The sequence below is a fragment of the Macaca thibetana genome, chromosome 12, assembly GCF_024542745.1.
Source record: "Macaca thibetana thibetana isolate TM-01 chromosome 12, ASM2454274v1, whole genome shotgun sequence".
Classification (NCBI taxonomy): domain Eukaryota; kingdom Metazoa; phylum Chordata; class Mammalia; order Primates; family Cercopithecidae; genus Macaca; species Macaca thibetana.
The window spans coordinates 82731942-82756837 of record NC_065589.1 but is presented as its reverse complement, the minus strand read 5'-3'; the positions used below and the strand labels follow the sequence as shown (position 1 = coordinate 82756837).

At 38.7% G+C, this 24896-nt stretch overlaps 1 protein-coding gene across 10 annotated transcripts in view; it reads right to left on the bottom strand.

Moving 5' to 3' along the window:
- Nucleotides 1-24896, bottom strand: part of RBMS1 (RNA binding motif single stranded interacting protein 1) — a 231641-nt gene that overhangs the window by 21602 nt on the left and 185143 nt on the right. For 7 of the 10 annotated variants that reach the window (XR_007718381.1, XM_050752279.1, XM_050752278.1 and 4 more), the window contains exons 5-11: nucleotides 23988-24145; nucleotides 21338-21417; nucleotides 7679-7794; nucleotides 5717-5766; nucleotides 5491-5584; nucleotides 2955-3002; nucleotides 2006-2056 (exon numbers count right to left, since the gene is read on the bottom strand). Coding sequence is in view for 9 of the 10 variants with exons in the window: in XM_050752279.1 (XP_050608236.1) it covers nucleotides 2006-2056; nucleotides 2955-3002; nucleotides 5491-5584; nucleotides 5717-5766; nucleotides 7679-7794; nucleotides 21338-21417; nucleotides 23988-24145 (597 nt within the window). In the remaining variant the exon portion in view is untranslated. The remainder of the gene's footprint in view (nucleotides 1-2005; nucleotides 2057-2954; nucleotides 3003-5490; nucleotides 5585-5716; nucleotides 5767-7678; nucleotides 7795-21337; nucleotides 21418-23987; nucleotides 24146-24896) is intronic. The other 3 variants (XM_050752280.1, XM_050752283.1, XM_050752285.1) reach the window with 3 other exon arrangements.

Sequence of the window (24896 nt, the reverse complement as noted above, 5' to 3'; positions counted from 1 at the left end):
AAATCACATTAAATATATTCAAGAAAATAGGAGGGAAAAAAATCGCTTCTAACTCAGCCAGTCTAATACAACCACTGTTAGCAATGTCAGGGTACTACTGCCAGATTCTAGCCTCTGTGTGTTTCTGTACAGGTTCAATCAGAGCGCATCAACAATTTCATATCCTAGGTTTTTGCTCTTAACTTAGCATTCTATTCTAACCATTCACCCAGCTTATTGAAAAATTATCATTATTATCATTTTTTAAATGGTTACACTGATTGTATAAACCAAAATTTAATGAACTCTTTATTTTTGGACTTTTTGCAATCACCTCATTATCTGAGAATGCAAGTATTCTGACATGCTCTGTAACTACTAACATATGTTTTGGTATCACTGTACCTGGCATCCCTTAAATACAACTGTTATTTATTGATAATTAGATAGACAATCTAGGACAGATTTAGGTGTACAGGCACTTTAATTCTGATTTAAATCAGGCAGTGTAAAGCTGGGCGGGGAAAGGTAATGAATCCTCAGATAGCAACCTTCTGCGTACATTCCTAATGTCTCCTCAAAGATGTTAAGCTCAGATACGTGCAGTCTTTTTCTCAAATGTTGCCAAAAAGAAAAAAAGATATAGATGTGGGTCAGAGATAATGTTTGTCCTTAATACATTCTGTTAGATTTTTTTTTTTTTTTAACATGCATCATCAAAAAGCATGTGGTAACACGGAAATGACTCAGAAGCCTAGAAGACGGTGGAGGAGCTTCCTGCTCTTTTTTCTCATTCATTGGCACCATCTGTAATAGGAAGTCCTCAAACTCAAAGTAGATTGATTTCCAAGCATTCCAAAATAGGGTAGCATGGAGTATCAGGGATATAGATTGCTACGGGCATGTGTGGATCAGTGCATGTATATTATGTACACATGTACAGGTAAGTGTGGGTTTGAAGATGTGTCTATGTATGTGCACATGTATAGATCTATATGTATGTGCATATATCACACAAAACATATACTTATATCAGAAAGCGCCTCTCCTATGTCATCACCTAAACATGCTTTATCTGCTTCTTAAAAGTCATCTCAGCAATTTCTCATTCAGAACCTGTTATCCCTGGATTGCTATTTCATACACATGGTCTTACGTTGCAGTATCCACTTTAAAAGGTATCCCAAGACAAATTGCTGTCTGAACATAAGGCCAAGAATAGAGTTCTTTTTCTAAGCAACCAAATCTGTTTTTATTTTACACATATTGTGAACCATATTGCTTACCAGGATTCCCATTTTGCATCAGTTACTAGAAAGCTTAGAGCCAAATTTGTGATTTTCTCATGTGAGCATGCAGGTAACTGTGTTGGACATCCTTAGCCTTATTGTAACTTTGTTCTCCATATGTATTTTTCAATTTTCAAACCCTTCTTCCACAAACTAGATATTCCACAAACTAGATCTTATGTGTCTTTGAAAAACACATGAAATACACTATATAATAAGGTAAAGTATAACTCACTCAATAAAAAAAGTGATATATATGAATGCTCACGTGATTAAGAAATCACATTTGTTATTTACCAAATAATGTGCTACCACTTTAGTGTTTATAATCTCCATAGAAAGGATAAGTAACACTGATGAAAATCTTATCTTGGTTTTGAACTTTATATCTGCATTAAACAGAATGTAAAAATGAGAGCAGTTTTATCCCAAGTACTATTAAAAATGTAGCCTCTCAACTGAATGATCTCTAAAGAGCTGGTATGAATAAGAAAATGGTGCCCTGCCTCAAATATGGTACATTTTAAGTTCTTATAGAAAATTTAACTTAATAATCTTCTACCAAGTTGTTTTATGACAAGGATGAGAAGAAGTTTTATAATGAATTTGTACACTCTCGTATTCCATGTTTAAAATTTCCCAAATCCTATACCACCCTTGGCAAATGGTTTTAACCCAGAGAGAATATACACATAACTTACTTGTAAAATACAAAGTCATTAAGATGAAAAACTTACAGGGTGCTGTAGAATATATGGTTGAGGTTGCATCCAAGAAGGACTTTGCACCTAGAAAAGGGAGGATTTTGAAAGAAATATTGATTTTCATTGTAAAGCTTACCTATTTCTTTAGAACTCTTTTTAATCATGTTAAAAATCTACAGAAAGAAAACAAGGAAACAATACTATCAATGATTAAAAAGATTAAGGCAGTTAGAATTCTTGGCAAACTGGTCACTCTGAATAGGATGAAATGATTATTCAGAAACAATTTCTATTTGCCCACTCAAGAAGTAATTGTTGAGTATCAGGCAACAAAGAGAAAAAGGCGAAAAAGACATGGGCCCCACCCCCAAGAAATTTAATATCTATGCAAGGGAGATAAACACAGAAACAACTCAAAGAGTGAAAAGTGTTAACAATCAAGGTATGAACTAGGTGCTTTAGAATTACACATGAATGACAATTAATTCCAGCACATCTTATTAGAAGTTAACCCTTAAAGTATGTGCTTATTTAATACAAATAACGAAATTCAATTTCTCTTTGATACCTAGGACATTAGTTTTAGAAATCTTGTATTGTGGTCAACAATTTCTAGTTAGTGCAGAAAATAAAAATCTGAAATTCAGATTAAGGAAATTAAACTTCAGTAACTAGATTCTGACATCTACAGTCAAATGGGCATCCACACAGTAGACCCTCTGAATTGAGAAATAAAGATGTGAGAGTCAGGTTTTGTGGCAGGAAAGAAAGCATGTGTAGTCTGCCACTCAAAAGAAAAACATATCAGCCCATTTCTTGATGCCCAGAGCTTTCCAGAGTCTATGTAATTTTATAATAAGTTCCAGTTTCCAATTCTTAACAACAAAACCCTCCTGCATTTTTTCCCCCTATTGTTAACTTCAGAGGTTCAACAGAGAGGATATGGGGAAGAGTCATGGGGGAAGAATGTATTGTGATTTACCTTGATAGCAGAGCCCCGATACTTGTTTTCTCTGGTTTCCTTTGCCACCTAAGGCAGACCAAAGTTAAGTGCTTCTGCCTTGTTAACATTTCAGTTATCTGGACTGTAGCCTTTCCCCATTGGGGTTGGTGGTTTCTTGCAGCTGCCAATTTCTCAAATCCAATTGCATAAGCTTATGGTGGTTTAGTGGAGAAAGGCCCACTACAACACGAGTGCAGGGCCCTCACTGGATATATGATGGGAAGGCAAACAACTCCCTACAGACCCTAATTTGGGCCAGATGCCCCCATTTTTTATATGCTTCAGTGGTCTTAATAATCTAATAGCTTATAGCATTACAGAATTAGGGAGGTATGACATCTAATTTTCTTTCTTAAGCAGCAAATCAGCTGCTGTCAATTTCTATTCCTCAATTTTCTAATTATAAAATGGGAATAATAATGTTTTGTAAACTCTTTACTATTGGTTCTTAACCTCTTTAGGGTCATGGAGCCCTCTGAAAACCTAATTAGGGAAATAGAACATTTTTCCCCACTTAATTGCACATACACAAGCAACATTTTGCAAACAACTTAAGGAGTCACAGACGACTTAAAGCTCATCCACTGACCCTACTAGGCCCTGAACTTATGGAGTTAAAAATCAGTCTTAGAGGCTATGGCACTGAGTGTCAGGCAATGCAATGCAATCCCTATATATCTTAGAGAAATACAGAATGCCCAGGAGAGGAAATAAGGCCTTTGAAATATGTTGTTTCCAGTTAGCTATATCAAATCTATTACTGACACTGATCTCCTAATTTTTATTGTACAAAATAGTTCTGTGGCCAAAATGCACACTGGTTTTATATTAAAGAGGGAAAAAGAGGTGTTGGAGAAATGTGTTAATAGCTGTAATATCTATAGCAACATAAATTCAAATTAATACTTATAATCTTTCATTTGCCTAAGAATAACTTACACTTGCCCCTATTTTTAGTAACATATAAATGACAGAGGTTTCCAAGTTCAGACAGTTAAGAAAGACTACCTTTTCATACCAGGCACAGGAATTGTTTATTAGGGAAGTGCACTAGAGCAGATCTCACCGAGTCTTATACAGTCAAGGAAAGGATAGGAATCCTAAATCCAAAACAACTAAAGAGGCATTAAATTAGTCAATACTACACCCAGCAGAATGAAGCATCAGAATAAGTAACATAAGAACCCAGAGAGAATAAAGAAAAGAAAATGAGTGATAACTCAGGGAAAGCAGGCTGTAAGAGCTTAGAAGCTTAGGAGACTGTGAATGATAATGTCAACCTTCAGTTTTAGTGCATGATAATGTCAACCTTCAGTTTTAGTGCACCTAATTACTTCCATTACTCAAAACCATTTTTATGTTTTTAGACAGAATTAGTTATATGACATTGCTTATTTTGGCCAATTCATTATTTAAAAGTATAACTAATATACCCTTATTATCAGCCACCTAATCCTGCATATTAATAATAATCATAGCTAACATTAACTGAGTGATAATGATATGCGAGGTCCTCGGCTGGGCTCTTTATACAGTCTCATTTGGTTTTTATAATTCTCTCAAGACTATGAGATAGAAACTATTATTATCCCCATTTTAAAGATGAGGAAACTGAGGCTTATAGAAGTTAAAATAACACAACTATTAGATTACATATTGTAGTCCCCTAACCCCAGAAATTAGGACTACAACATCTAATTGTTTTAAAATCAATAATACACAAAAATTTAGTCACACAGGACCCCGACGGTCAACAAAAGGAAACTCTGCTCCCACATGTCTGCAATTGAACTCCATTATAAGGTTCCTATCTTGGGCCCAGGCAGTAACCCTGTTAGAGGTTTTCTGACACAGGAGGAGAAATGCATGTACACTACTGGCTTCATGGCGGACAGGAGCTACCTTTGCATTCAAATCAAATCAAATCAAATCTTGAAATACAAGGCACTTCAAGAGTTTTTGTTTCTAAGTTGGGAATTCCTTTTAAGGTAAAGCCTCCCATGTAATAACCTAAACAGGAAGTCCCCTTTTTGCTTTTATATTTTTGCCTCAAATGTCAGCTGCACTGCTCACTTAATGCTACCTACTAGAGACACATCTTTGTGTATTACCATGTTTACTTGTTCTTTTATCAGTTCCTGCTGACGAATAAACAAAAGCAAGGGTACACACCTACTTTGTATTACATCTAATGGCAATTATCTTAACTTTCCATTTTTGGGAAACATGGTGTCCAAAAGCAGGGCTCCATGGTGAAGGAAGTGTTTGGGTTCATTCCAATTCCAAAATGCTGTGATTCCAAGGACTGACCACTGACAACCATTTTCCTTTGCTTTACATTCTCCTATACATAATAAATCACCCTGCCAAATACCAAGCAGCTCATACTAAATTGGGCTGCATAATATTTGACTCAAATTTCATAAATGCTCAAAATTTTAAGACACATAAAAATGTAGCAGAGATTCATGGTCCACAAGTGGTTATACTGCTGACGAATCCTAGAGGTACAAACCTGGTAGGCAGATACAGGAGATGCAATATAGGGTGTAATAGAAGTTTGAGTGATCATTCGGTTTGTAGCAATACTGTATGGTGAAGGATAAAATCTAGAACAAACACAAAAGCCTTTATTAAGTAATCCTTTAAATAGAATAATTCATGGAACAAATGTCTAATATTTTCCACCTTCACATTTTCATTTTCCCTCAAGCCATTATGGATTTATCTTAATGACATACCCGTTCTGTATAGCAGCTGTAGTTGGGTCGTAAGTAAGTGTCATTCCAGCCTATGGGAAAGAGAAAGAAATATGAACATTTATCTAGAAAGGCATGAATTAAAAATTCTATTTCTAGCCAGGTGTGGTGGTGTGTGCCTGTAGTCTCAGCTGCTGGGGATGCTGAGGTGGGAAGATCCCTTGAAGCCCAGGAGTTCAAGGCTGTAGTTAGCTATGATTACATCACTGCACTCCAGCCTGGGCAACAGAAGGAGACCCCTGTCTCTTAAAAAAAGTGGGGGGTGGAATTTGTACTTAGAGTCTAACAGCATTTGTTAAAATTGGGAGTTTCTGTTAGTCAAAATAACTATAAATATGATAATTAATCTCTGGACCTGCACTGTCCCATATGATAGTCATGAGCCACACGCAGATATTTAAAACTACATGAAAAATCGATCTCTCTAGCATACTAGCTACATTTCAAGTGCTCAGAGAGCCACCTGGGGCTGGTGGCTGTTATTGGACAGTGCAGATTCTAGAACATTTTCCCTAGACATTCTTGGATCAATGTATTATTGTTTTAAAATAATAATTCATGGAAAGTCAATAGATGGAAATGGAAGTCTAACATTTTATTAGGAAATTGAGGGTTTTAATTAAAAAAGAAAACTATTCAAAAGAGAGGTTAAAAAACCTCAACTCAATGATAAATGTACTATTTATATATACATATTCATATTATTATTTAGGATAACTTCTAAATATTATAAATATAAACCCCTCTAAGAAACCATGACATAAGAAACCCCTCTAAAAAACCATGCCAGCCTGGGCAACATAGTTAGATCCTATCTCTAAAAAAAATTTTAAAAATTAGGCCGAGCACGGTGGCTCACACCTGTAATCCCAGCACTTTGGAAGGCCGAGGTGGGTGGATCACGAGGCCAGGAGACTAAGACCATCCTGACTAAAATGGTGAAACCCCGTCTCTACTAAAAATACAAAAAATTAGCCAGGTGTGATGGCAGGCGCCTGTAGTCCCAGCTACTCGGAAGGCTGAGGCAGGAGAATGGCGTGAACCCAGGAGGCGGAGCTTGCAGTGAGCCAAGATCGTGCCACTGCAATCCAGCCTTGGTGACAGAGCAAGACTCTGTCTCAAAAAAAAAAAAATTAAAAAATTAGCCAGGAGTGGTGGCATGTCCCTGTGGTCCCAGCTACACAGGAGGCTGAGGTGGGAGGACTGCTTGAGCACAGGAGTTTGAGGTTGCAGTGAGCTATGACCATACCACTGGACTCCAGCCTGGGCAACGGAGACCATGTTTCTTCCTTTTTTTTTTTTTTTTTTTTTTTGAGATGGAGTCTCACTCTGTTGCCCAGGCGTGAGTGCAGTAGCATTATCTCGGAACACGGCAGCCTCTCTCTCCCAGGTTCCAGCGATTCTCCTGTCTCGCCTTCCAGGTAGCTGGGATTACAGGCATGCACCACCATGCAGAGCTAAGTCTTGTATTTTTAGTAGAGATGGGGTTTCACCATGTTGGCCAGGCTGATCTCTAACTCCTGATCTCAGGTGATCTGCCCGCCTTGGCCTTTCAACGTGCTGGGATTACAGGTGTGAGCCACCGTGCCCAGCCTAGAGACCCTGTTTCTGAAAAAAACCCAAAAACCAAAAAAAACCCCCAAATCACTTGTGTTTTTCTTACGGCAATTTAGAATGCTCTTGTACTTCATATGTAGCTAGCTGGTAAACACAGCTGTTTCCACCACCTATTGGTCCATCTGCAGAATCACTCTGTTATCACCATATATAATGAAAAGAATTTTAATTTGACATCATTTGAATTATAATGTACCAAAAGGAAGATTTAATCCTGGCACCTATTTCAGAAGTGTGCAGCCAAGTCAAGATGCCTTTTTGTGTTACTTTTCATGTGGGCATTCAAGATCACACACCCCCCCACTAAAGTTTCAAGAAAGGACTTACAAGTCTCACCTCTCCTTCTCTATGCCATGGTCTTCCATTAGGGATGTATTTGTTTGGGTTCTGTCTCTTTTTCTGTCCTCCATCAGCAAACTTACACAATAAAGGTTCTGTGGGGGCTAAGTAAACAGAGAAAAATAAAATGAAACCACAATATGTGTATGTGGATGACAAAATGTATTACAAAAATAGGAATAGTGTTCATGCTGTAAGAAAGTTCATACAACACTTTAAGGCAAAAGTAGTTCACTTAGACCTTTGTAAAACTGTCCACGGTAAAAAATATAGTGCAGAAAAACACACTAGTTATTATTTCTGAACATTTAAAGAACTATTCGGAGGAAGCAAAGGAATCTTTCAATTCACTTTCATGTTTAAGAGCAGGCACATTTCTTTTGGTTTTGGGCCCTCTCCAATTCCACCTCTGGACTGTCACCAAAATAATCTTCAAATGTCAATAGGATTGTGCCATCCTCCCCTCTCCCAACTTAAAATGGTCCCTTAGCTTCCCATTATAATTCCTAAGAGGGACCCTTCACTTCTCCCAGTAGAAAACAAGGCGCCACTACACTGCACACACACGTATTTTTATTCACAATTTGTAACAATTGGTGAGTATGGTGACTTGTTTCGTGTCTGCTTCCCCTTCTAGACGATAAGCCCCATGGGGGCAGTAACACTGTTTTGTCTATCACTGTATCCCCAGTGCCTAAGTGTCTGGACTTTGTAGTTGCTTATTACATCTTGGTTCCATCAATGAATGAATAGAAATAGGTCTCACATGTTCATTTTTGGGATACGTCAGTGAAGACGACTATTGTGAGAAAGCTAAAAATACTTGTCCACTCTATTTAAAGGTGGTCTTTAATCATACAAATGGGTATTGCTTTACTATATATCACTATATATAGATATGTATATATTACTTATTACTTATATATTACTATATATCTATATATTTATATAAATCCTTCTTACAGAATCCGTGAGGCCAACACAGAAAAGCAGATGATGTAGAGGCTATTTTCAAGGATATATACTCATTAGAGTTAAAAAAAAAAAAAGAAAAAAAGTCTACAGACAGCGTAATAGGGTACCAGTGACTTTTTCTTTTCTTTGCTTTTCTGCAATGGAAATAGCAGTGTATTCCCGAAAGTTGGGCATTTTTCCGTGTTTCTAGTTAAGGTAATAAAGGCAATCACACCTTCCTGTCTGGTTCCCACATTCTGTCCTTTGTCTACTGTAGAACCATGATTACTACTTTCAAGTTCTGTTTCAAAGTTAAATAACCATGAAGAGAAAAATATTACTTGTGGAAAATTTACTCCTTTCTCCTGTGCCTCTTATTATCCTAATTCATCTCTTATTTTATTTCACGATTACCCACCCACTAATGATAGGGTGGAAGCAGTAGTGTCTTTCAACACTTCTCTGCCAAAAAACAAAACAAAACCAAACAAAAAGCCCAACTGTAACTCCTTCTTGGTGAACTGTCTGGGCTGCTGCCTGGCACTCCTTTCTTTTTGCCCTGGTGTGAACCACTCTAGAGGGATGGGTTGGAATGCCAACTCACTTCTGAATGACAACTGGGCTATGGGTATGAAGAGTCAGGAATAAAAATCTTAGGTGTCTGGTGAGACTATCAGCAAGCCTTGGCCCAGATCTAGAGAGGTTTATCCACTGACATTTGAGGTTGTAAGATGTTGACTCCACACAATCTCGTAGAGCAAGAGAGAAGATAATAAATTCGGTGGTGCTGGCACATAGTGGGTCTTCTCTGAAAAGAGGTGCTTTTATCTAGAGAGTTTATGAAAACTAGGTCCTAGACTGAAATGTAACTTTTTTTTTTTTTAAAGAAGTTACTTGGCTCAGCAAGTGATCCCAACTGGCTGTTCTTCTCCATTAGCATAATTTCTTTCAGGCTGGACTCATTTTAGAAGTTCAGTGCAGGCCACCTAAACAGGCAGGTGTGAATAAAAGCAGGTAAGCAGCCAGACCCTGGTGCCCGCCTAACCTCAACATGTGCTGAATGACCAAGTGTCCCTATCTGTGGATAAGGTGTTTCTAACACATTTTCCTTCATCTAGACTCCGGCATGTCAAAGAAAAATAAATCTCAGGTGACAATAAAGCCTGCTAAAAGTGCATAACAATGAGGTAAACATCAAGGCAGTGATGACATGTTTGCAAATAGATCATTTAAAATAAACAAATGGAAGAGGATATAGCTGCATCTTTCAAAAAACAAATTATATTTACTACATGATTCTATGCTGTCATTAAGCTATTTTTTCCCCTCCAAAAGCAAAAAGGGAAGCAGTTACAACAGTTTGTATACTGGCAGGCATTCCATATCTTAGGAAAACAAGCTTTTTAAGAATTATAGCCAGTAAAAATGACACATTTCTGAGACAGTTGCTGGCTGCTTGTTTCAGGAAAATGGGAGTACCTCAATATTTCATGTGAAGCAATATACAATTCTAACTCTTTTAAATTCTCTTTGGTCTATTTAACCACCAACATTTTAACTCAGTGTCCACTATGTGCCAAGTACACAAGAGTTGGGGATCCAGTGGTAGATAAAATAGGGCCCTTGCCTCTTTGGGGCTTGCAGTTTAATGGAGAAGAGAGTGTATCTAATCTCATGAAAACCCATTTAGTCATTTATGGAACACAGCATTGTTTTTAGAGGTATTTGTTTTCAATAAAAATGCTATCCAGAAGCAAAATACTTTTGATGCAGAAACAGCTGTACTTCTTTGACAACTGCTGTTCTATTTACTTGAATGACATTATTAGAAACAGCTTCTCCCTATAAGTTCTTAATGTTTTATTCATTACAAAGATTGTCCATGTGCCATAGGAAAGCAAATTACATTAAGATTTAAGAAATTTTTAGGTAGTTTAGGTGACAAAAGGGCCTGATTTATTGTAATTGATATGTGGTCTTACGATGTTGAGCAAGGGTTAGGTGATCTCAGTTAGATTTTTGGGTAGGAAAAACAAACAAAACACACAGATGTCACGACCCACTTATTTTTAAGTGTGTGTGAGCTTGTTACAAAATGACAGATCCTCATTTGGCCAGCATCTCCTGTGGCTTCTACCAAACCAGCAGTAGTCCCTAGTTTGCCTTATGGAACCAAATATACAGGTTCCAGGTTGAAGAATCAGGAGATCCTACGTGATGGTAGCTTGTTCTATAGAGCGGACCTTTCAGCTGAACTCCAGTTGTTTTTTACAAGGGAGAGATACTGGAAGACTGACATGCAGAAAAGGAAGCGCCATAAATACTAGTCATATGACTTTTAGTGATAGGTAAGTTTGGCCGAATTAACGTAAAAATTGATATGTAACTGTCAATCTTCTATATGCATGATTACTTTTCCAGATTAGCAACTTTTTACCTCATTCTGTAAAGCAGTGATTACAAACAATTCTGACAAATGTTTTTGTGATTTAAGATGTATTCCTGTATTAAAGTACTATAAAAATTATATAACCTACCCCTAAATCAACTGATTTTGCCAAATATGCAGAGCATTCTAGGTTAAATTTCCCCTTAATTAGTTGTGATCTTTTGGGTTTGTAAAGGGATTCTCATTCTCATTACCCAAAACTAAAGAGTTATTTTCCTGTTCATCAGAACCAACAGGAACATGCATCTCCAACAGCTTGACAACTGCAGTGTTACCTTGAGCATTTGTTAAAGGCCCCAGGCAACACTGCAATGCAAACACTGATCTAATATTTTCTGGCATCTCTTAAGAGCCATCGAAGGTAATCATGTTACTGGATTCTCCAAAGTGCTCTCAACAGAGCTTTGAGAGTGGGATGGTCTCTTACACAAGCTTGGTTTTGTGGTACTAACAATCCTTCCCAAGAGACTGTGAGCTCCATGCATAAGGCTCAGGCTGACTTGCTGCCCATCTCCACAGAGTATTTTCCTTACCGATCTTCTGAAACTTAACTATACAGTGATTTGTGCTCCAATGTCTTTCCTTGATATTTGCACTAAAAAATCACTTCTAGAATGCCGGCTTTGAGTAAGCACTGTAGCTCATGATGAGATGTGCAAGTCCTCCTCACTTATCAAACAGCTTGGAAGGACTTGGAGCTCTCTAGAGTTTGTAACAGAATGGATCTTTTCCTCAGCAGGTTCTAATGAAGGTCTTCTCCATGCTTTTCCCTGTCAGATGCTGACAGCAGTTAACAGCTGGAGAAACTGCCACTTCCAAACTTCTATCTTTCTAGTTATGCTGTATTTTATCCTAATCAAAAAACTGTAAAATGTAAACTGCCCTTGATAGAAGCTTCTCCATCCACTGTGGAAAACTAGTTCACTCAGCAACTGTAATTAGCTTTCTTTCTGATAATGTTGGCTACTTTCAACATTCCTCATCTCACAAAATGCAATGAACTAGCTGCTGCTTTTAAAACATTTCAATAAGGATCCAATAAATATTATCTATTTTTTATGGGCACAACATCGTTTCCTGTTTTAGCCCTCTCCTTTTCTAACTGAATTCTGTTGACCTACTCAACCAGTAGGAAGAGCCACAGCTTTTCTCTGTGGACATTCTTCCTCCCATGGCTGTTTTGGTTTCTCCTCCTCCCCTGTGCCTTAGGTAGTGTTTCTATCTTCAACCCAGTTTGAGGAGAGAGTAACAATTGTAATATCGTCATGTTACAATCATGTTACCTGATTATATATAGTCATGCTTTGCTCCTGCTGGGTTTGAGTTTTCTTCTTATTGAAATTCTCCTTCACCTTACTTCCCAACCCATCAACGAAGAGTTGTGTATCAGTAAAACAATGATTTCACAGTATTAAAGTCATGTTAAATACAAAACAAAAACTCCATACCTCCCGTGACTCCAATAAACATTTTAATTTCCTGTATTTACTACTTTTCTAAGTCTATGTAGAGCCATTTATTTTTCACATTTGCAATGATAGGTCCTTTCCTTCTACCATTTATGTTGTGGGTCCTTCCCTGTCTTATTTAATGGTGACATAGTATTTTATTTGCATAGTTTATTATTGTAACTAACACCGCAGGAACATCTGTGTGTGGATCTTAATCTTTTTTAATTCCAGTGTCAACTGCTATAGTGGTAGGTGTACTGTATGGTGGTATTCTAACCAGTATTCTAACTGGCTCATAATTAGTCTCCAAGGGTTAAAAATTCTGCTTTTGTATTCTCTAGCTAGTGACTCCAGGAAAGTTATTCAATGTCTCTGGTCTCATAATCTCTGAAATGGGGATGATAATAGTGCCCACTTCAAAAGATTGTTATAGTTAACATAACAAGTGTTTAGAACAGCTAGTGTTCTTACTACTGTGGCAACAGGGGGAGCTCAAAGTTTTGAATTACGGCTCCTCCTCGTTTTCGAATTAAGAAAAATTCTCAGGAGAGGGACACTTCTGGTTCAGAAGGTCTAAGCACTTGGGGACTGGCTTGTTATCCATGGGATTTGATTCTGAGAGACTTAAGGAGCTGGCTAGAGTTGCTGCCTTGGCTTCTCATAGAATGAAGAAGTGTTGAAGTTATAGTTAAGGATAAAGTTACTGGTGAATGCCTTTTAGAAAACTGTTACACAATAACACCTACAACTTCTACCCAAGAGCCTTGTGCTTTAATAAAATCTTACTCCACTATTTATTCCTCACTGGCAGAACCTGATAGTGAAAAGGTGTAAAACACTGATTTGTGAGGCTGGCTGTAGGCTGGGTGTGATCAATGGTGATAATTGTTGGAAGGCAGCCTCACCATAAGCCTGGCATGGGGCTAGAACACCGGTACATCTCAGGTTGTGGGCCCCTGTCACTTTTTAAAAACTAGTCTGCTCCTCCTCAGTAGGAATGAATTTGAATTCTGGATCTGCAAGACTGCCCTCGCCCCACTGGCCACCCAGGCCTGTTCCAGTGCTTTTGCTGTCACGACAATTCTTCTTAAGAGTATAGCCCTTGAAAGGTACAGCTCATGATGCTGTGTGAGTTCAGATCCAGTTCTGTTGTATGTACTGGGTGAGGGAGATGTGACTGCACATCCTGAAGGTACCAGGGACATTGCACATGTCTTCAAGTATTTCTTTTGTCCTAGAGCTACCAAAATTTTCTGTTTTTACAGAGTAACAATGCTTAAGAGAAATATTAAGGGAACAAAATGGGCAATAAAAACCTCTGAAAAATCTCCAGGCCTTTTACTAGAGTCATAATTTTCCCTCTAAACATTATCTTTTCTGCTACTTGGCATACAACAATGCCCTCATAACATCACTATACACACAGAGTTATGAAATGTGGGCAAGAGCGGTTTTCAAGCCCCACTGGACACATAACCAATTGGAAAAGTCAGAGTAACACAGAAAGCAGATGTAAAACAAGCTGAAATCTTTGGAGGGAGTCTGCCAACAGACACATATGCACTTCATTGGGGCTCCTCTGTGACAAGATGAAGCTGTGAGCGATGTGGCAGAATGATAACAGTGCAACACTGAGAATCTAACAGGCACTCCGTGCCCTTAGCACACAGGGACTTATTCACACTCCATTAATGTCATGGAGAGGTTCAGAAAGAGAGATGGGAAATCACACTGTCTCTTGCAGCACTGAACACACTGTTAGCCTTTGTCTTTGAGAGGTGGTGGTGGTGGTGGGGGAGAGGCGTTTGTCCAGGCAGTCAGGGCGCCAGAGCTGTTCTCAGCTCTAGGATGGTTCCAGCTCACATGCCATACGCATTAGTCTTCTCAAAGACTGTACTCTCTTCCAGGAAGGTCCTAGGAGAGCATTTTTAGACAAACCACTGAATCATGATCATGTGTTTCAGTGTTTTTGCCTGAGGCATGTCTCCTAATTTGGACACTGGTTCTAGATAACTAAAACTTCCCATCTCTGTTTCTAACATTCATTGTGTAGAAAACTGCCACCATAGTATTTCTGCATAATGGAATTTTTTATCAAGCAAGTATTAAGTGGTTGTTGAAAACCTCTATGGAATTCACCTAGACTTTGTCACGAAGAAGCCATGGGTTCTTTTACCCTGGATGGGGACCTTCCAAGTAAATGTGACTTACTACAAACAAGCCACCTCCAATATTTCAGGAAAAAATGCAGGACTGGGTGGGGAAAGACGGAAGGAAAAGCCACATAAGCAATTATTTTTTTTCCCCCAACAAACTATAATATACATTTAAAGAAACATCTGCTATAAGATAAAGCCTCTTTTAAAATATAGTGACATCAGACACAAAATCACAAGATTTTAAAAGAGCATTACAGAAAGCAGACCGCACTAGAAATTGTGATGTGGTACATTAGATTTTTACAAAACTGTAACCATATGCTATATTACGTGCCATGCCCCAGGCCAGAGTGGGACACGGCTGGCATAGGGGACCCAGCCATGCCACCTGGGTATGGAAAGAATATGTTGGCAGGAGGGCAGGCAGTACAGAAGTGACAGCTCATGTGCATAGCTGCCTTCCTCCTGCTTAGCCATCTAGAGACTTCCTTAAGAGTGTCACAGTTAGGATGAGTTCATTGTTCAGTTTGTTCATTTTAAGAAAGTATCTTTCGGGAATTGTGTCTAATGTGGTTTTCTTTTCTGTACTTGGCTCCAATGTCATGGGCAAACTGCCAGCCATGCAAGAATCCAAGTACTCTGACAGGAATCATCCTAGATAATTCTGCTTATGCCAGCTAAACAACTTGCATCATTAAATAAACCGTCTTCTGACCGTATTTATGAAATGTTATGTCTACCTAGCAATGAGACTACATTATGCAAACATTCAAGTGGAGGCTCATTCAACTGACCCCTGCCTGACAATATTTTTGTTTTTTATCTGGTTCTCCTGATAATAATCATATGCCCTCCACAGAGAAACTGATATTATGATGTAGCCATTCAGGGGATATGAAGAAAGAACAGTATCTAATACACAAACTAGTATTCAAAAGAATTCTGGAGTCACCATGTAAACAAAAAAACCAAAAAACAAAAAAAAACAAAAAAAAAAAGAAAGGAAGAAAATCCAGAGAAGTTGAAAACTCTTTCACATTCTTTGTGGGTTTTCAAGTCTACTGAGTACTTGTTTTTTGGGAAAACCTGAATTCACTATGACAGTGTGCTTCCAAGTCTGGCATTATACATTTAAAATTCATGCCTAAAGGCAATTTAACCTCCTGTGCAAAAAGGTGGTATCCAAAAAGGCCCTCAACATAGCAATGATTCTTGGGAGGAGCTCTGCATGAAAAATGCTCTTAGAAACCCGTTGGTAACTTCTGGTGGTAGGGTGATGCACAAGCTCCCTGAGTCCAGCACAAAATTAAAAAGAAAACATGGCTCCTGCCCCCAAAGAACATGTAATCTAATTGTCAACCAAGACTTATACGCTAAAAGATCATTACACATTCAAAATGGCACAAAACTAAGTGCTAATTCAGAACAAAGAGAACAGCTTGACTGAAAAACTGTACCCCTGCAGTAATGCTCTCAATGTAGAAGGAACTCATCTGTTTCTTATGTTCCATTTGCAACTTGGCACAGCTTGGAAGAAACTACTTTCTACTAGCTAAAGGTGAAGAGGATCCTACGGTCATTTACACGTGGTTTAGAAATCTAGGGCTTTTGTTTCCCTTGAATGGATGACCAATAGTCTGCAAACCCCCTTCAAAGAAAACACCAATGACAAAACCATGAAGTTCTTTAGAGAAAAAAAGAGAATGTCTAATCTTGATCTGTGACAGCCTGAGATCTACTTTACTCGAGGAACTGAAGATCTTTTGTTGTTATTAATTTAGCAAACCATTCCTTCAACATGGAAGATCTTATCTTAGACTGATACACCATCAAAACAAAAGTGGCCTACATGTTTTTCCTTCTCAAACGTTCCTTGTTGCACACAAGAATGAGTTAAGAAAGCAAAGAGGTCACAAGTAGGTGGATGAATAGGTGGTCACAAGTAGGTGGAATAGTCCCTTCAAGGGACTAATGTGTGGGGCCCTGCTCATGCAAAGGCTGACACAGTAGAAGCAAGAAAACACCAGCTGGGCACAGGTGCTCAATGCCGGAGGCTGACAGGGTAGGGTTTACAGAAGGCTCCCACGTACAAAATTTCTCCTTTGTCTTTACTTGGGCTGAAGTTAAAAACATTATTTTCTCTTTCCATTTTTTTTTTCAACTCTACTGATGTTGATGGGAAAACAATACTAACTTAAAAAACAAAAAAAAAAGGAAGCTTTTCCACTAGATTGAGTTTCTTGAAATAATTACTTCCAGGTTTTATATTTTATGCTCCAAATTTGTGCATGGAAGCAGTTCAACTTCAGATACAGCCACAGATGCAGTGTGCGCTCAGGTTTTAGTATTATAAGATCAGGTGTAGCCTGTGGAACTGCACATACAAGTTAGTTTTTCTATGAAATGAAATGCAACTGAATACAGAAAATTAAAGTGAATTTCTAATGGTAATCATCGGTCATCTAGCTAAAGATAAAACAGTGGAGCTACAGCAGAATAAATACTAAACACTAGTTATACACGCACAGCCTTGGTGAAAATGCTCACTTCAATGACTTCTGGCTGGAATGAATCTAACTTCAAAACACCTCAATGTTTCTTGGTTTGTCTCTCACATGAAAAACGGATAAATATTCTATATAGCCTCTGTGCTTGCTTTCAAGAATGGGTCTGACCTGTTTTTTATGTTATTTAATTAGGTTCAAGTCACTGAATCTATTAACTTTAGTGTGTACATATTTTTGCATAGAAAAAGTAGTGAAAATCTGTGTTTTGGCAAATGGGGCACTCTGTTCTAATTCTTGTGGATTCTGTGGCAGGTGCTCACTTTAGAGACTCCTCCCCCATTTAGAGATGAGTGCCAGTGTCTGCTCTCCCAGTCTGAGTATTTGGGATAAATCTTGCTGATATGGCTAATCCACTTGAGACTCCCACAAACAGGTGGCCAAGGTAGCAGTTAACGGCTCCCTCTCAAGACCTGTACCTGACACTAAGTGAAACCTCAACTTTAACCCTTGGGCATGCTTGGGCAGAAGCTGGAAAGTGGGACTTTTAGCTGATGTGGACCTAAGGATCAGTGTAGACTTGCTGATCTGGGATACAGATTGGGAAGTGGAATTACAGATGTATTATGCCGGCTAAGCATAAGATGACTAACATTCCAGGGGAGAAAAGACAGACGAGGGTGTATGTGGCTTTTTTTCTTTTTCCCCATTTTAACAATTTCATTACTTCCCCCTCAAAGCAAGGTGATGTGGTTTCCAAATTTTGAAGCTTTCTCCTTTCTGGCAGGCAGTGTGCTAGCGGCTGGCTGCAAATCAGATCAGAAGACATTTCAATTTCCCCCCACAGTCTAGCTTGTTAAGAACATAGTATTGGCCTGGTGTTATAGTGCAGTAAAATTTATTCAAAACCAACAAATATTTGTTTTTGCATAGTATGGCTCAAATGTTGTGGTGGGCATGAAAACAAAAAGCTGAAGATAGAGTTTCTGCCTTCAAGGAGCTTCTAGTTTAGTTGGACTGACACATGTAAACATGCTAAATGCCACACTACAGGGAGGTGTCCTCAAGGTGATCATCTGCAGACAGAGCACAACCCAGCTGGGTCAGAGGAGGTCCTTGCAGGGAGGAGACAAGCCCTGAACAAAGTCTTGAAGGCTGAGGAAGCGACAGCCAGGCTAAAGGGAACCAAAGGGATCTGGGCCATTGGAAACCATGAGAGAGAAAGCCAAGAAAAATGATGCAGCATGCTGTCTTGGGAATACCATTTGGAGGGTACAACATTGATATTGTACCTTCCAGTATCAATGTTGGAGGAGGGTAAGCAGGAAGGCAGAGGATGGAGGCAGACAAGACTGCAGAAGTAGGCAAGGGCTCCTGTCACCTTTGGCCTTCCATGCCATTCCAAGAATCCTCGATCTTTCCTTCTAACTGAGAGGGCGTGGATTTTTAACAATAAAGTGACACATAGGTGTATATTTTATCTATCTCTGGCTACAGTCAGGGAGAATATCTTAGAGAGGTAAGAAGAAATAGGGCTGATGCAATGGTGCAGATGAGAGATGATCAGAAATTAAACTAGGCAGTGGTAGGAGAAAGGGACGGAGAAGGTAGATTCTAGAAATAATCAGGAAGAAAAATTTAGGGACTTGAATGATTATTCGTATGTGAGATACAAAGGACAGAGGAGGCAGGGGAGTCCAGTCCTGGGTTTCTAGCTTGGATGTCGGGGTAGATACTCTTTCTACTAACTGAGAGTAGGAAAACAGGAGGAAGAGCAGAATTAGATGGGAAGTGAGGTAAGGGGGACTAGTGTAGTTCTGGAGAGGATGAATGTAAGGTAACTGAGGTCAGGCAGTCTGAAACTCTGGGGAACGGCCAAGATGAGAGATGAACGAGAATCAGTGACTATGAATATAAGTAATAGTTAAAACCTTGAGAGTAGATGAAATTATCAGAATCCTGAGCCAAAAATGGAATTCAAGGCAACACTAACAATTAAAAGCAAATAGAAGAAACAAGTTTACAAAAGAGAAGGATTAACACAAGATGGGAAGAAAACAGAGACAGGTGTAAAAGAAGTCAAAGGAGGACGCATTTGATGGATGAGTGAGGGGCCAGCAGTCCCAAATACATACAGCAGACAGACACAGTATAAAAAGAGGGGAAATTCTCCAGATGGGGTAATCAGGAATTAAGAGTTACAGGTTGAACTGTGTGGAGTCCTAACACCCAGTCCTCAGAATGTGATCTTACTTAGAGACAGGGTCATCAAAGTTAGAGCAAGATCATGGCGAGGGGGTAGGCCTTCATCCAATACGGCTGCGGTCTTCCTAAGAAAGAGAAATCTGGGCACGAGACAGACGACAAAGAGGGAAGGTGCTGTGAGGAGATTCGGGGAGAAGACAGTCATCTACAAGCCAAGGAGAGAAGCCTGGAACAGATCCTTCCCTCATTGCCTGGCTTGGGTGTCTGGATAGAAGGAACCAACCCTGCTGACATCTTGATCTTGGGCTTCTGGCCTCCAGAACTCTCAGACACTACATTTCTATGGTTTAAGCTACTCGGCTTGTGGTACTTTGTTATGGTTGTCTAGCAAACTAATACTGCAAGTTTACCAAGAGGAGTTTCAACCACACACCAGGAAATGTCAGATTGGAGAGAACTGAGGCATAAATGGGAAGTAAGGAAGTGAAGACTACACTTTAAAATGTTTACATGAGAAGGTGCTATAAAAAACCAGGGTGCTTAGTTTAGTTTCTAGATTGCAAAGACTTAAGTGATTTCAAATACAAATGGCTATCTTCTTGAATATTTTTGGCATGAAGTAGTTCAGTTTTTGTTCACTGAATCCTGTGATTAAAAATGTCTATTGTAGTTACGTTCACAAGTTTCGTTCCTAGTGTTACTTGTTTGCACATTTCCCCCCATTTCCTCACCAATTAGTCTTGCTAGATATCTGTTATTTCAGTAACAGAAATTCAAATTTCTTGGCTTTGCTGAAAAAAAAATTAACAAAAGCAAAAGACAGAAACTGAAATTATAGGAGAGTGAGGCAATGACTGGCAGAGCAATGTCCCAGTGAGATGGGATCTCAAGGACAGCTTTGAAACCCTTGTCCATGAGACTTTAAGAAAGGAGACTGGTAAGACTGGATGTGGGTGTAGGTCCCCTTGCTGGGAGAGAGCAGGAAGCTGACGGAACTTCTACCTGGTGATTTCAATTTTATTCATCAAGTAGGAAGTGAAGTCATCCACTTGAGAGTTAGGGAGGGGGTTAGGTAGGGGACTGAGCAGGCTGGGGAAATTGAGAACTGCTGCTAGGGAAGGGTAAGGAAGCCGAGTGAGGACTGGTGGTGCTGAGCAATTGATCAAACTGAAGACATTTAATTTGTGGTAGTGCCAATCTTTGCCTGCATGGATATAACAAGAGTGGTGTGGGTGAATTATGGCAGGATTAATCCAGGTTCAGTATTCTGTCGTGATAGTGTGACCAAGGGATGGGGTGCAAGAACAGGAGAATGCCACTTAAGAAATGATTTTAACACTCAAAAATGGAGACCAGATTTAGTAGGAAAGAGAAACAGGTAAAGGAGAATGAAGTGAAAAGAGAAGGATCCCTTTGTATTTCAGATCAGGGTTTGTGGGAGTTAGAGTAAGTGTGACATTAGAATGAAAAACCCATGAAGTATGTTGTTCTTGGTAATGACAACACAATGTAAAACCATGGGAGAAAGTGGTTAAAGTGGAGTGGACACAAAGGCCATAGGAGCTGAGGTCTAGGCACTGCTGGGATAGAAAGGTACCACACACTGCTCAACGGATATGATCGAATGAAGGGAGGTTCACTGAGGATGGTGATAAGGTGGTTTAGAAGCTGGCTGCTGCATCGAAAGAGGAGTGAACTGCACAATGCTTTACAAGCCAGCTCCTTACCACTGCTTCCATTAACATTTAAACATCCAATGCCTATGCCTAGGGAGAGGTGAATTTTTAAGTCTTATTTGTAAATCCAACAAAATGCATCTTAAAGAGCAAAATGAGGGGTTTTTGTTCTACTGACGTCATCATGTGCTAAAGTTAAACATACATCATACAGAAGACTACTGATAAAGTTTCAGACAAACAACATACCAGAAACTCCTGGTGGTGTCTTAATAAATTTTCCATTAAAATGACCAATAACAGCTTCGCATTTTTCTGTTGATTCCATCCTATTTATAATAAAAATAGAATACATAAATATTTAAAGGTCTCTTAGCTTTCCTCTTGTTCTGTGCATGCATAAACATTCTTATGGGTTTTTTGGATACAAATGAAAGCTAGTAAAAATGTGAATATGATAAAGGGTCTATTCTACCTTTTATCTAACTGCTATTTTTGTACTTCTATAGTAAAATGATAACTGATAACAATAGAGTATATTCTGAAGCAAAGCAAGAATCAATTATATTGAGTGTTTAAGATCAAGTATATCAAACGTATAATTTTATTCTAATTGTTGTAAAACTGAAAAATCAATACACAATAGCTTTGTTAGCCATAATACTGAATTGAAGAAATAACAGTTTAAAATACTACGGTATTTTCTACTTGCTAAAATACTAGTCATTTTAAAATTGTCTTTGCTTTTACAAATTCACAAAGTGACAGACTAAAAAGTCATGATAACAGCCAGTATCAGTGAGAGGGTGCGCCTTACATGCTTCTTACATTTGCTTCAGGTTTAAAATTAAATTTAGTGAAGTCAACTATATACCTTTCGCCTTGGCTTTGGAGGAGTAAAGGTTGGAGGCTAACTTTACAACCTACTCTATACCTACAGGTGGATGAAAGTATTTGAGAAACATTGCTGGGAACTTAAATTACTTCAAATTATCTTTCTTTAATGGAAGAAACACTGAATAATCTACTAAAAACACTCTATACACCTGGACTACTCAGAGAGTTACATCTTAGTTTTAACAAGCAGTGATAGTTTCAGAAAACAATGTAATTAAATTGATTTCTGTCTTTGGATACAGAAATGATACAACTTGATTTGTTTTCAGAACACCCACAGTAGTGACAAAATGATGCTAAGCTATTCAGTGACTCACTTGCGTCATTTTAGCCAGTGCATCATATGCTGGAGATGCTGGCCTTGGTGACTTACTACTAGTAGGATATTTTAGTTTTATGATAAAGTTATCTGGCCTGACAGGAAGAGCAATGAACTAAAAATCCAGATGAACCAAATTCTAGCCCCTGCTTCATTATTTGGCAGTTAGGTAACAATGGAAAAGTTCCCTTTTTGGTCTCAATTTTCTAATATATAAAACAACATGTAATAATAATGCTTTGTTGTTGATATATCACAGGTCTGAGGTAAGATGTGATTGTCATTTGTGTATAAAAGTAAACTCTCAGAAATTCTTCCTACAAAATCAAAGTCAATACTTTAAAATATGTACACATTATTTGTTATTGCACCATATTAATAAATTTCTAATTAATGCATCATATAAAAATCAGCTTTGGATTAGAATTTTGATAAAACTCAAAGAGCTTTCTATTTAGTATTTTTCCATCAGAAACCAAAATAACCACTACTCTGAAGTGTTCTTCTTTTTTTCTGGGGAGAAAAAGATAAAAATTAGACGGAAGGAGTAGAGGGCACTTTAGTTATAACTAGACTTTTTTTTTTTTTTTTTGAGAGAGACGTCTGTCACCCAGGCTGGAGTGCACTGGCATGATCATGGCTCACTGTATCCTCCAAATTCTGGGCTCAAGCAATCCTTCTGCCTCAGCTTCCCATGCAGCTGGGACTATAGGCATGCGCCACCATGCCTGGCTAATTTTTAAACTTTTTGTAGAGAAAGGGTCTCGCTCTGTTGCCCAGGCTGGTCTCAAACTCTTGGGCTCAAGCAATCCTTTCGCCTTGGCCTCCCCAAGTGCTGGGTTTATAGGTGTGAGCCACTGCATGCAGCCCCTAGAAGATTTTCTTTCTTTTTTTAAGACTAAGTCTCGCTCTGTTCAGGCTGGAGTGCAGTGGCGTGATCTCGGCTCACTGCAATCTCCATCCCCTAGGTTCAAGTGATTCTAATGTCTCAGCCTCCCAAGTAGCTGGGATTACAGGCACCTGCCACCATGCCCAGTTAATTTTTGTATTTTTAGTAGAGACAGGGTTTTACCACGTTGGCCAGGTTGGTTTCGAACTCTGCCCGCCTGGCCTCCCAAAGTGCTGGGATTACAGGCATGAGCCACTATGCTTGGCCTGGATTTATTTCTTTAAAAAAAAAAATCTGAAACAGAAATTATAAAATGTTAGTATTTGTCATATCTGTGTGGTGGTTACACAGGTATCATGTCCTTGTCTTACTTTTCTGAATGTTTTACATATTTCATTTTAAAACCTAACCCATTTACTTTACTGATGAATCAAATTTCCATCGAATAAGAAAAAAAACATACTGATTTATCTACTGAATTCAGGAGACTGTTATTTTTAAAAAGTTAGAAGCATCCTGAGCTAAGGACACACACACGTTCAGAGCTTTTGCTCATGTGATAGTTCCTTTCCATGAGGACCCAAATATTTAGTGTGCTCAGCTTCATGAATTCTAATGAACTTGCAAAAGATCTGGAAAAATGCAGTCTGGTATTTACACATAATTTAAGTTCATGGTGCAACTGCTCCCATAACCCCAGCTGAAACTCTCTCTTCTTGGTCATTTTTAGTTTTCCAAGATAACTAGGCAAAGCTATTGTTGTTGACATAATAAAGACAGGGCACAAGGCTTACCTAGCAAAGCCAACACCACGGCTTGTACCACTGGAATCACGTAGTATCCTTGTAGAAATAACTTGTCCAAATGGTTTGAGCATATTTTCTAGTTCTTGCTCATCCATGGAGAGTGGCAAATTAGAAATGTACAGGTTGGTAGGATCTTGTTCTTGTTGCTAAAACAGAACAGAGTGTTGTCCATTAATTTCCAACAGAAGGTGAGATATTTATGTTAACATACCTATTTTTATTAGCTACTTTCTTTGCTCAAGTCCTTTTAAAGTACTCAGAACCTCAGAACACCAAAGTCACCTTGGATGCTTGAAAACAGTGTCTGAAGCTTGGACAATCTGTGCAGACCAGACATGATCCCACCAAGCCCTTCTTAGCAGATCTGGAAATGGCACGATTGAGTTGGAGAGGATGCCCTCATGGAACCACAACTCTCATTTGTTTACGGTGTTTCTAAAAATAACTGACCTCTCCTCCACTGTTATTTTTAGGAGTCCATTTTAGGCACACTATTGCGCAGGAGACTAAAACTGCTAATAATTCAATTTAGAGATACATGAAGGATTCTGGACCAAGTCATCTACAGTCCAATAGGGATCTGCCCAAATTCCCATCTTCTGCTCCATAGCAAAGTTCATACTACTTTTGAGTCATGATCACCAATAGTAAAAACAGCTAATTTAACGAAAACAAGAAATCACAAGGCCATATAAAATAGTTAATTCTGGGTAGGGCAAATTTTAGACTCTTGGAAAAGCTGAACTCAAGAGTAGATGGGGGAGGAAATACTTTGTTCAGAGGACATGGCATTGACTTGGGACCTGAAGATCAAGCAGAAGTCAAGAGGCTTGCAAAAGGCTATCTAAGGGGTTTGATTTTACTTTGTCAGTCACTACTACTTCAACTTTCTTACTT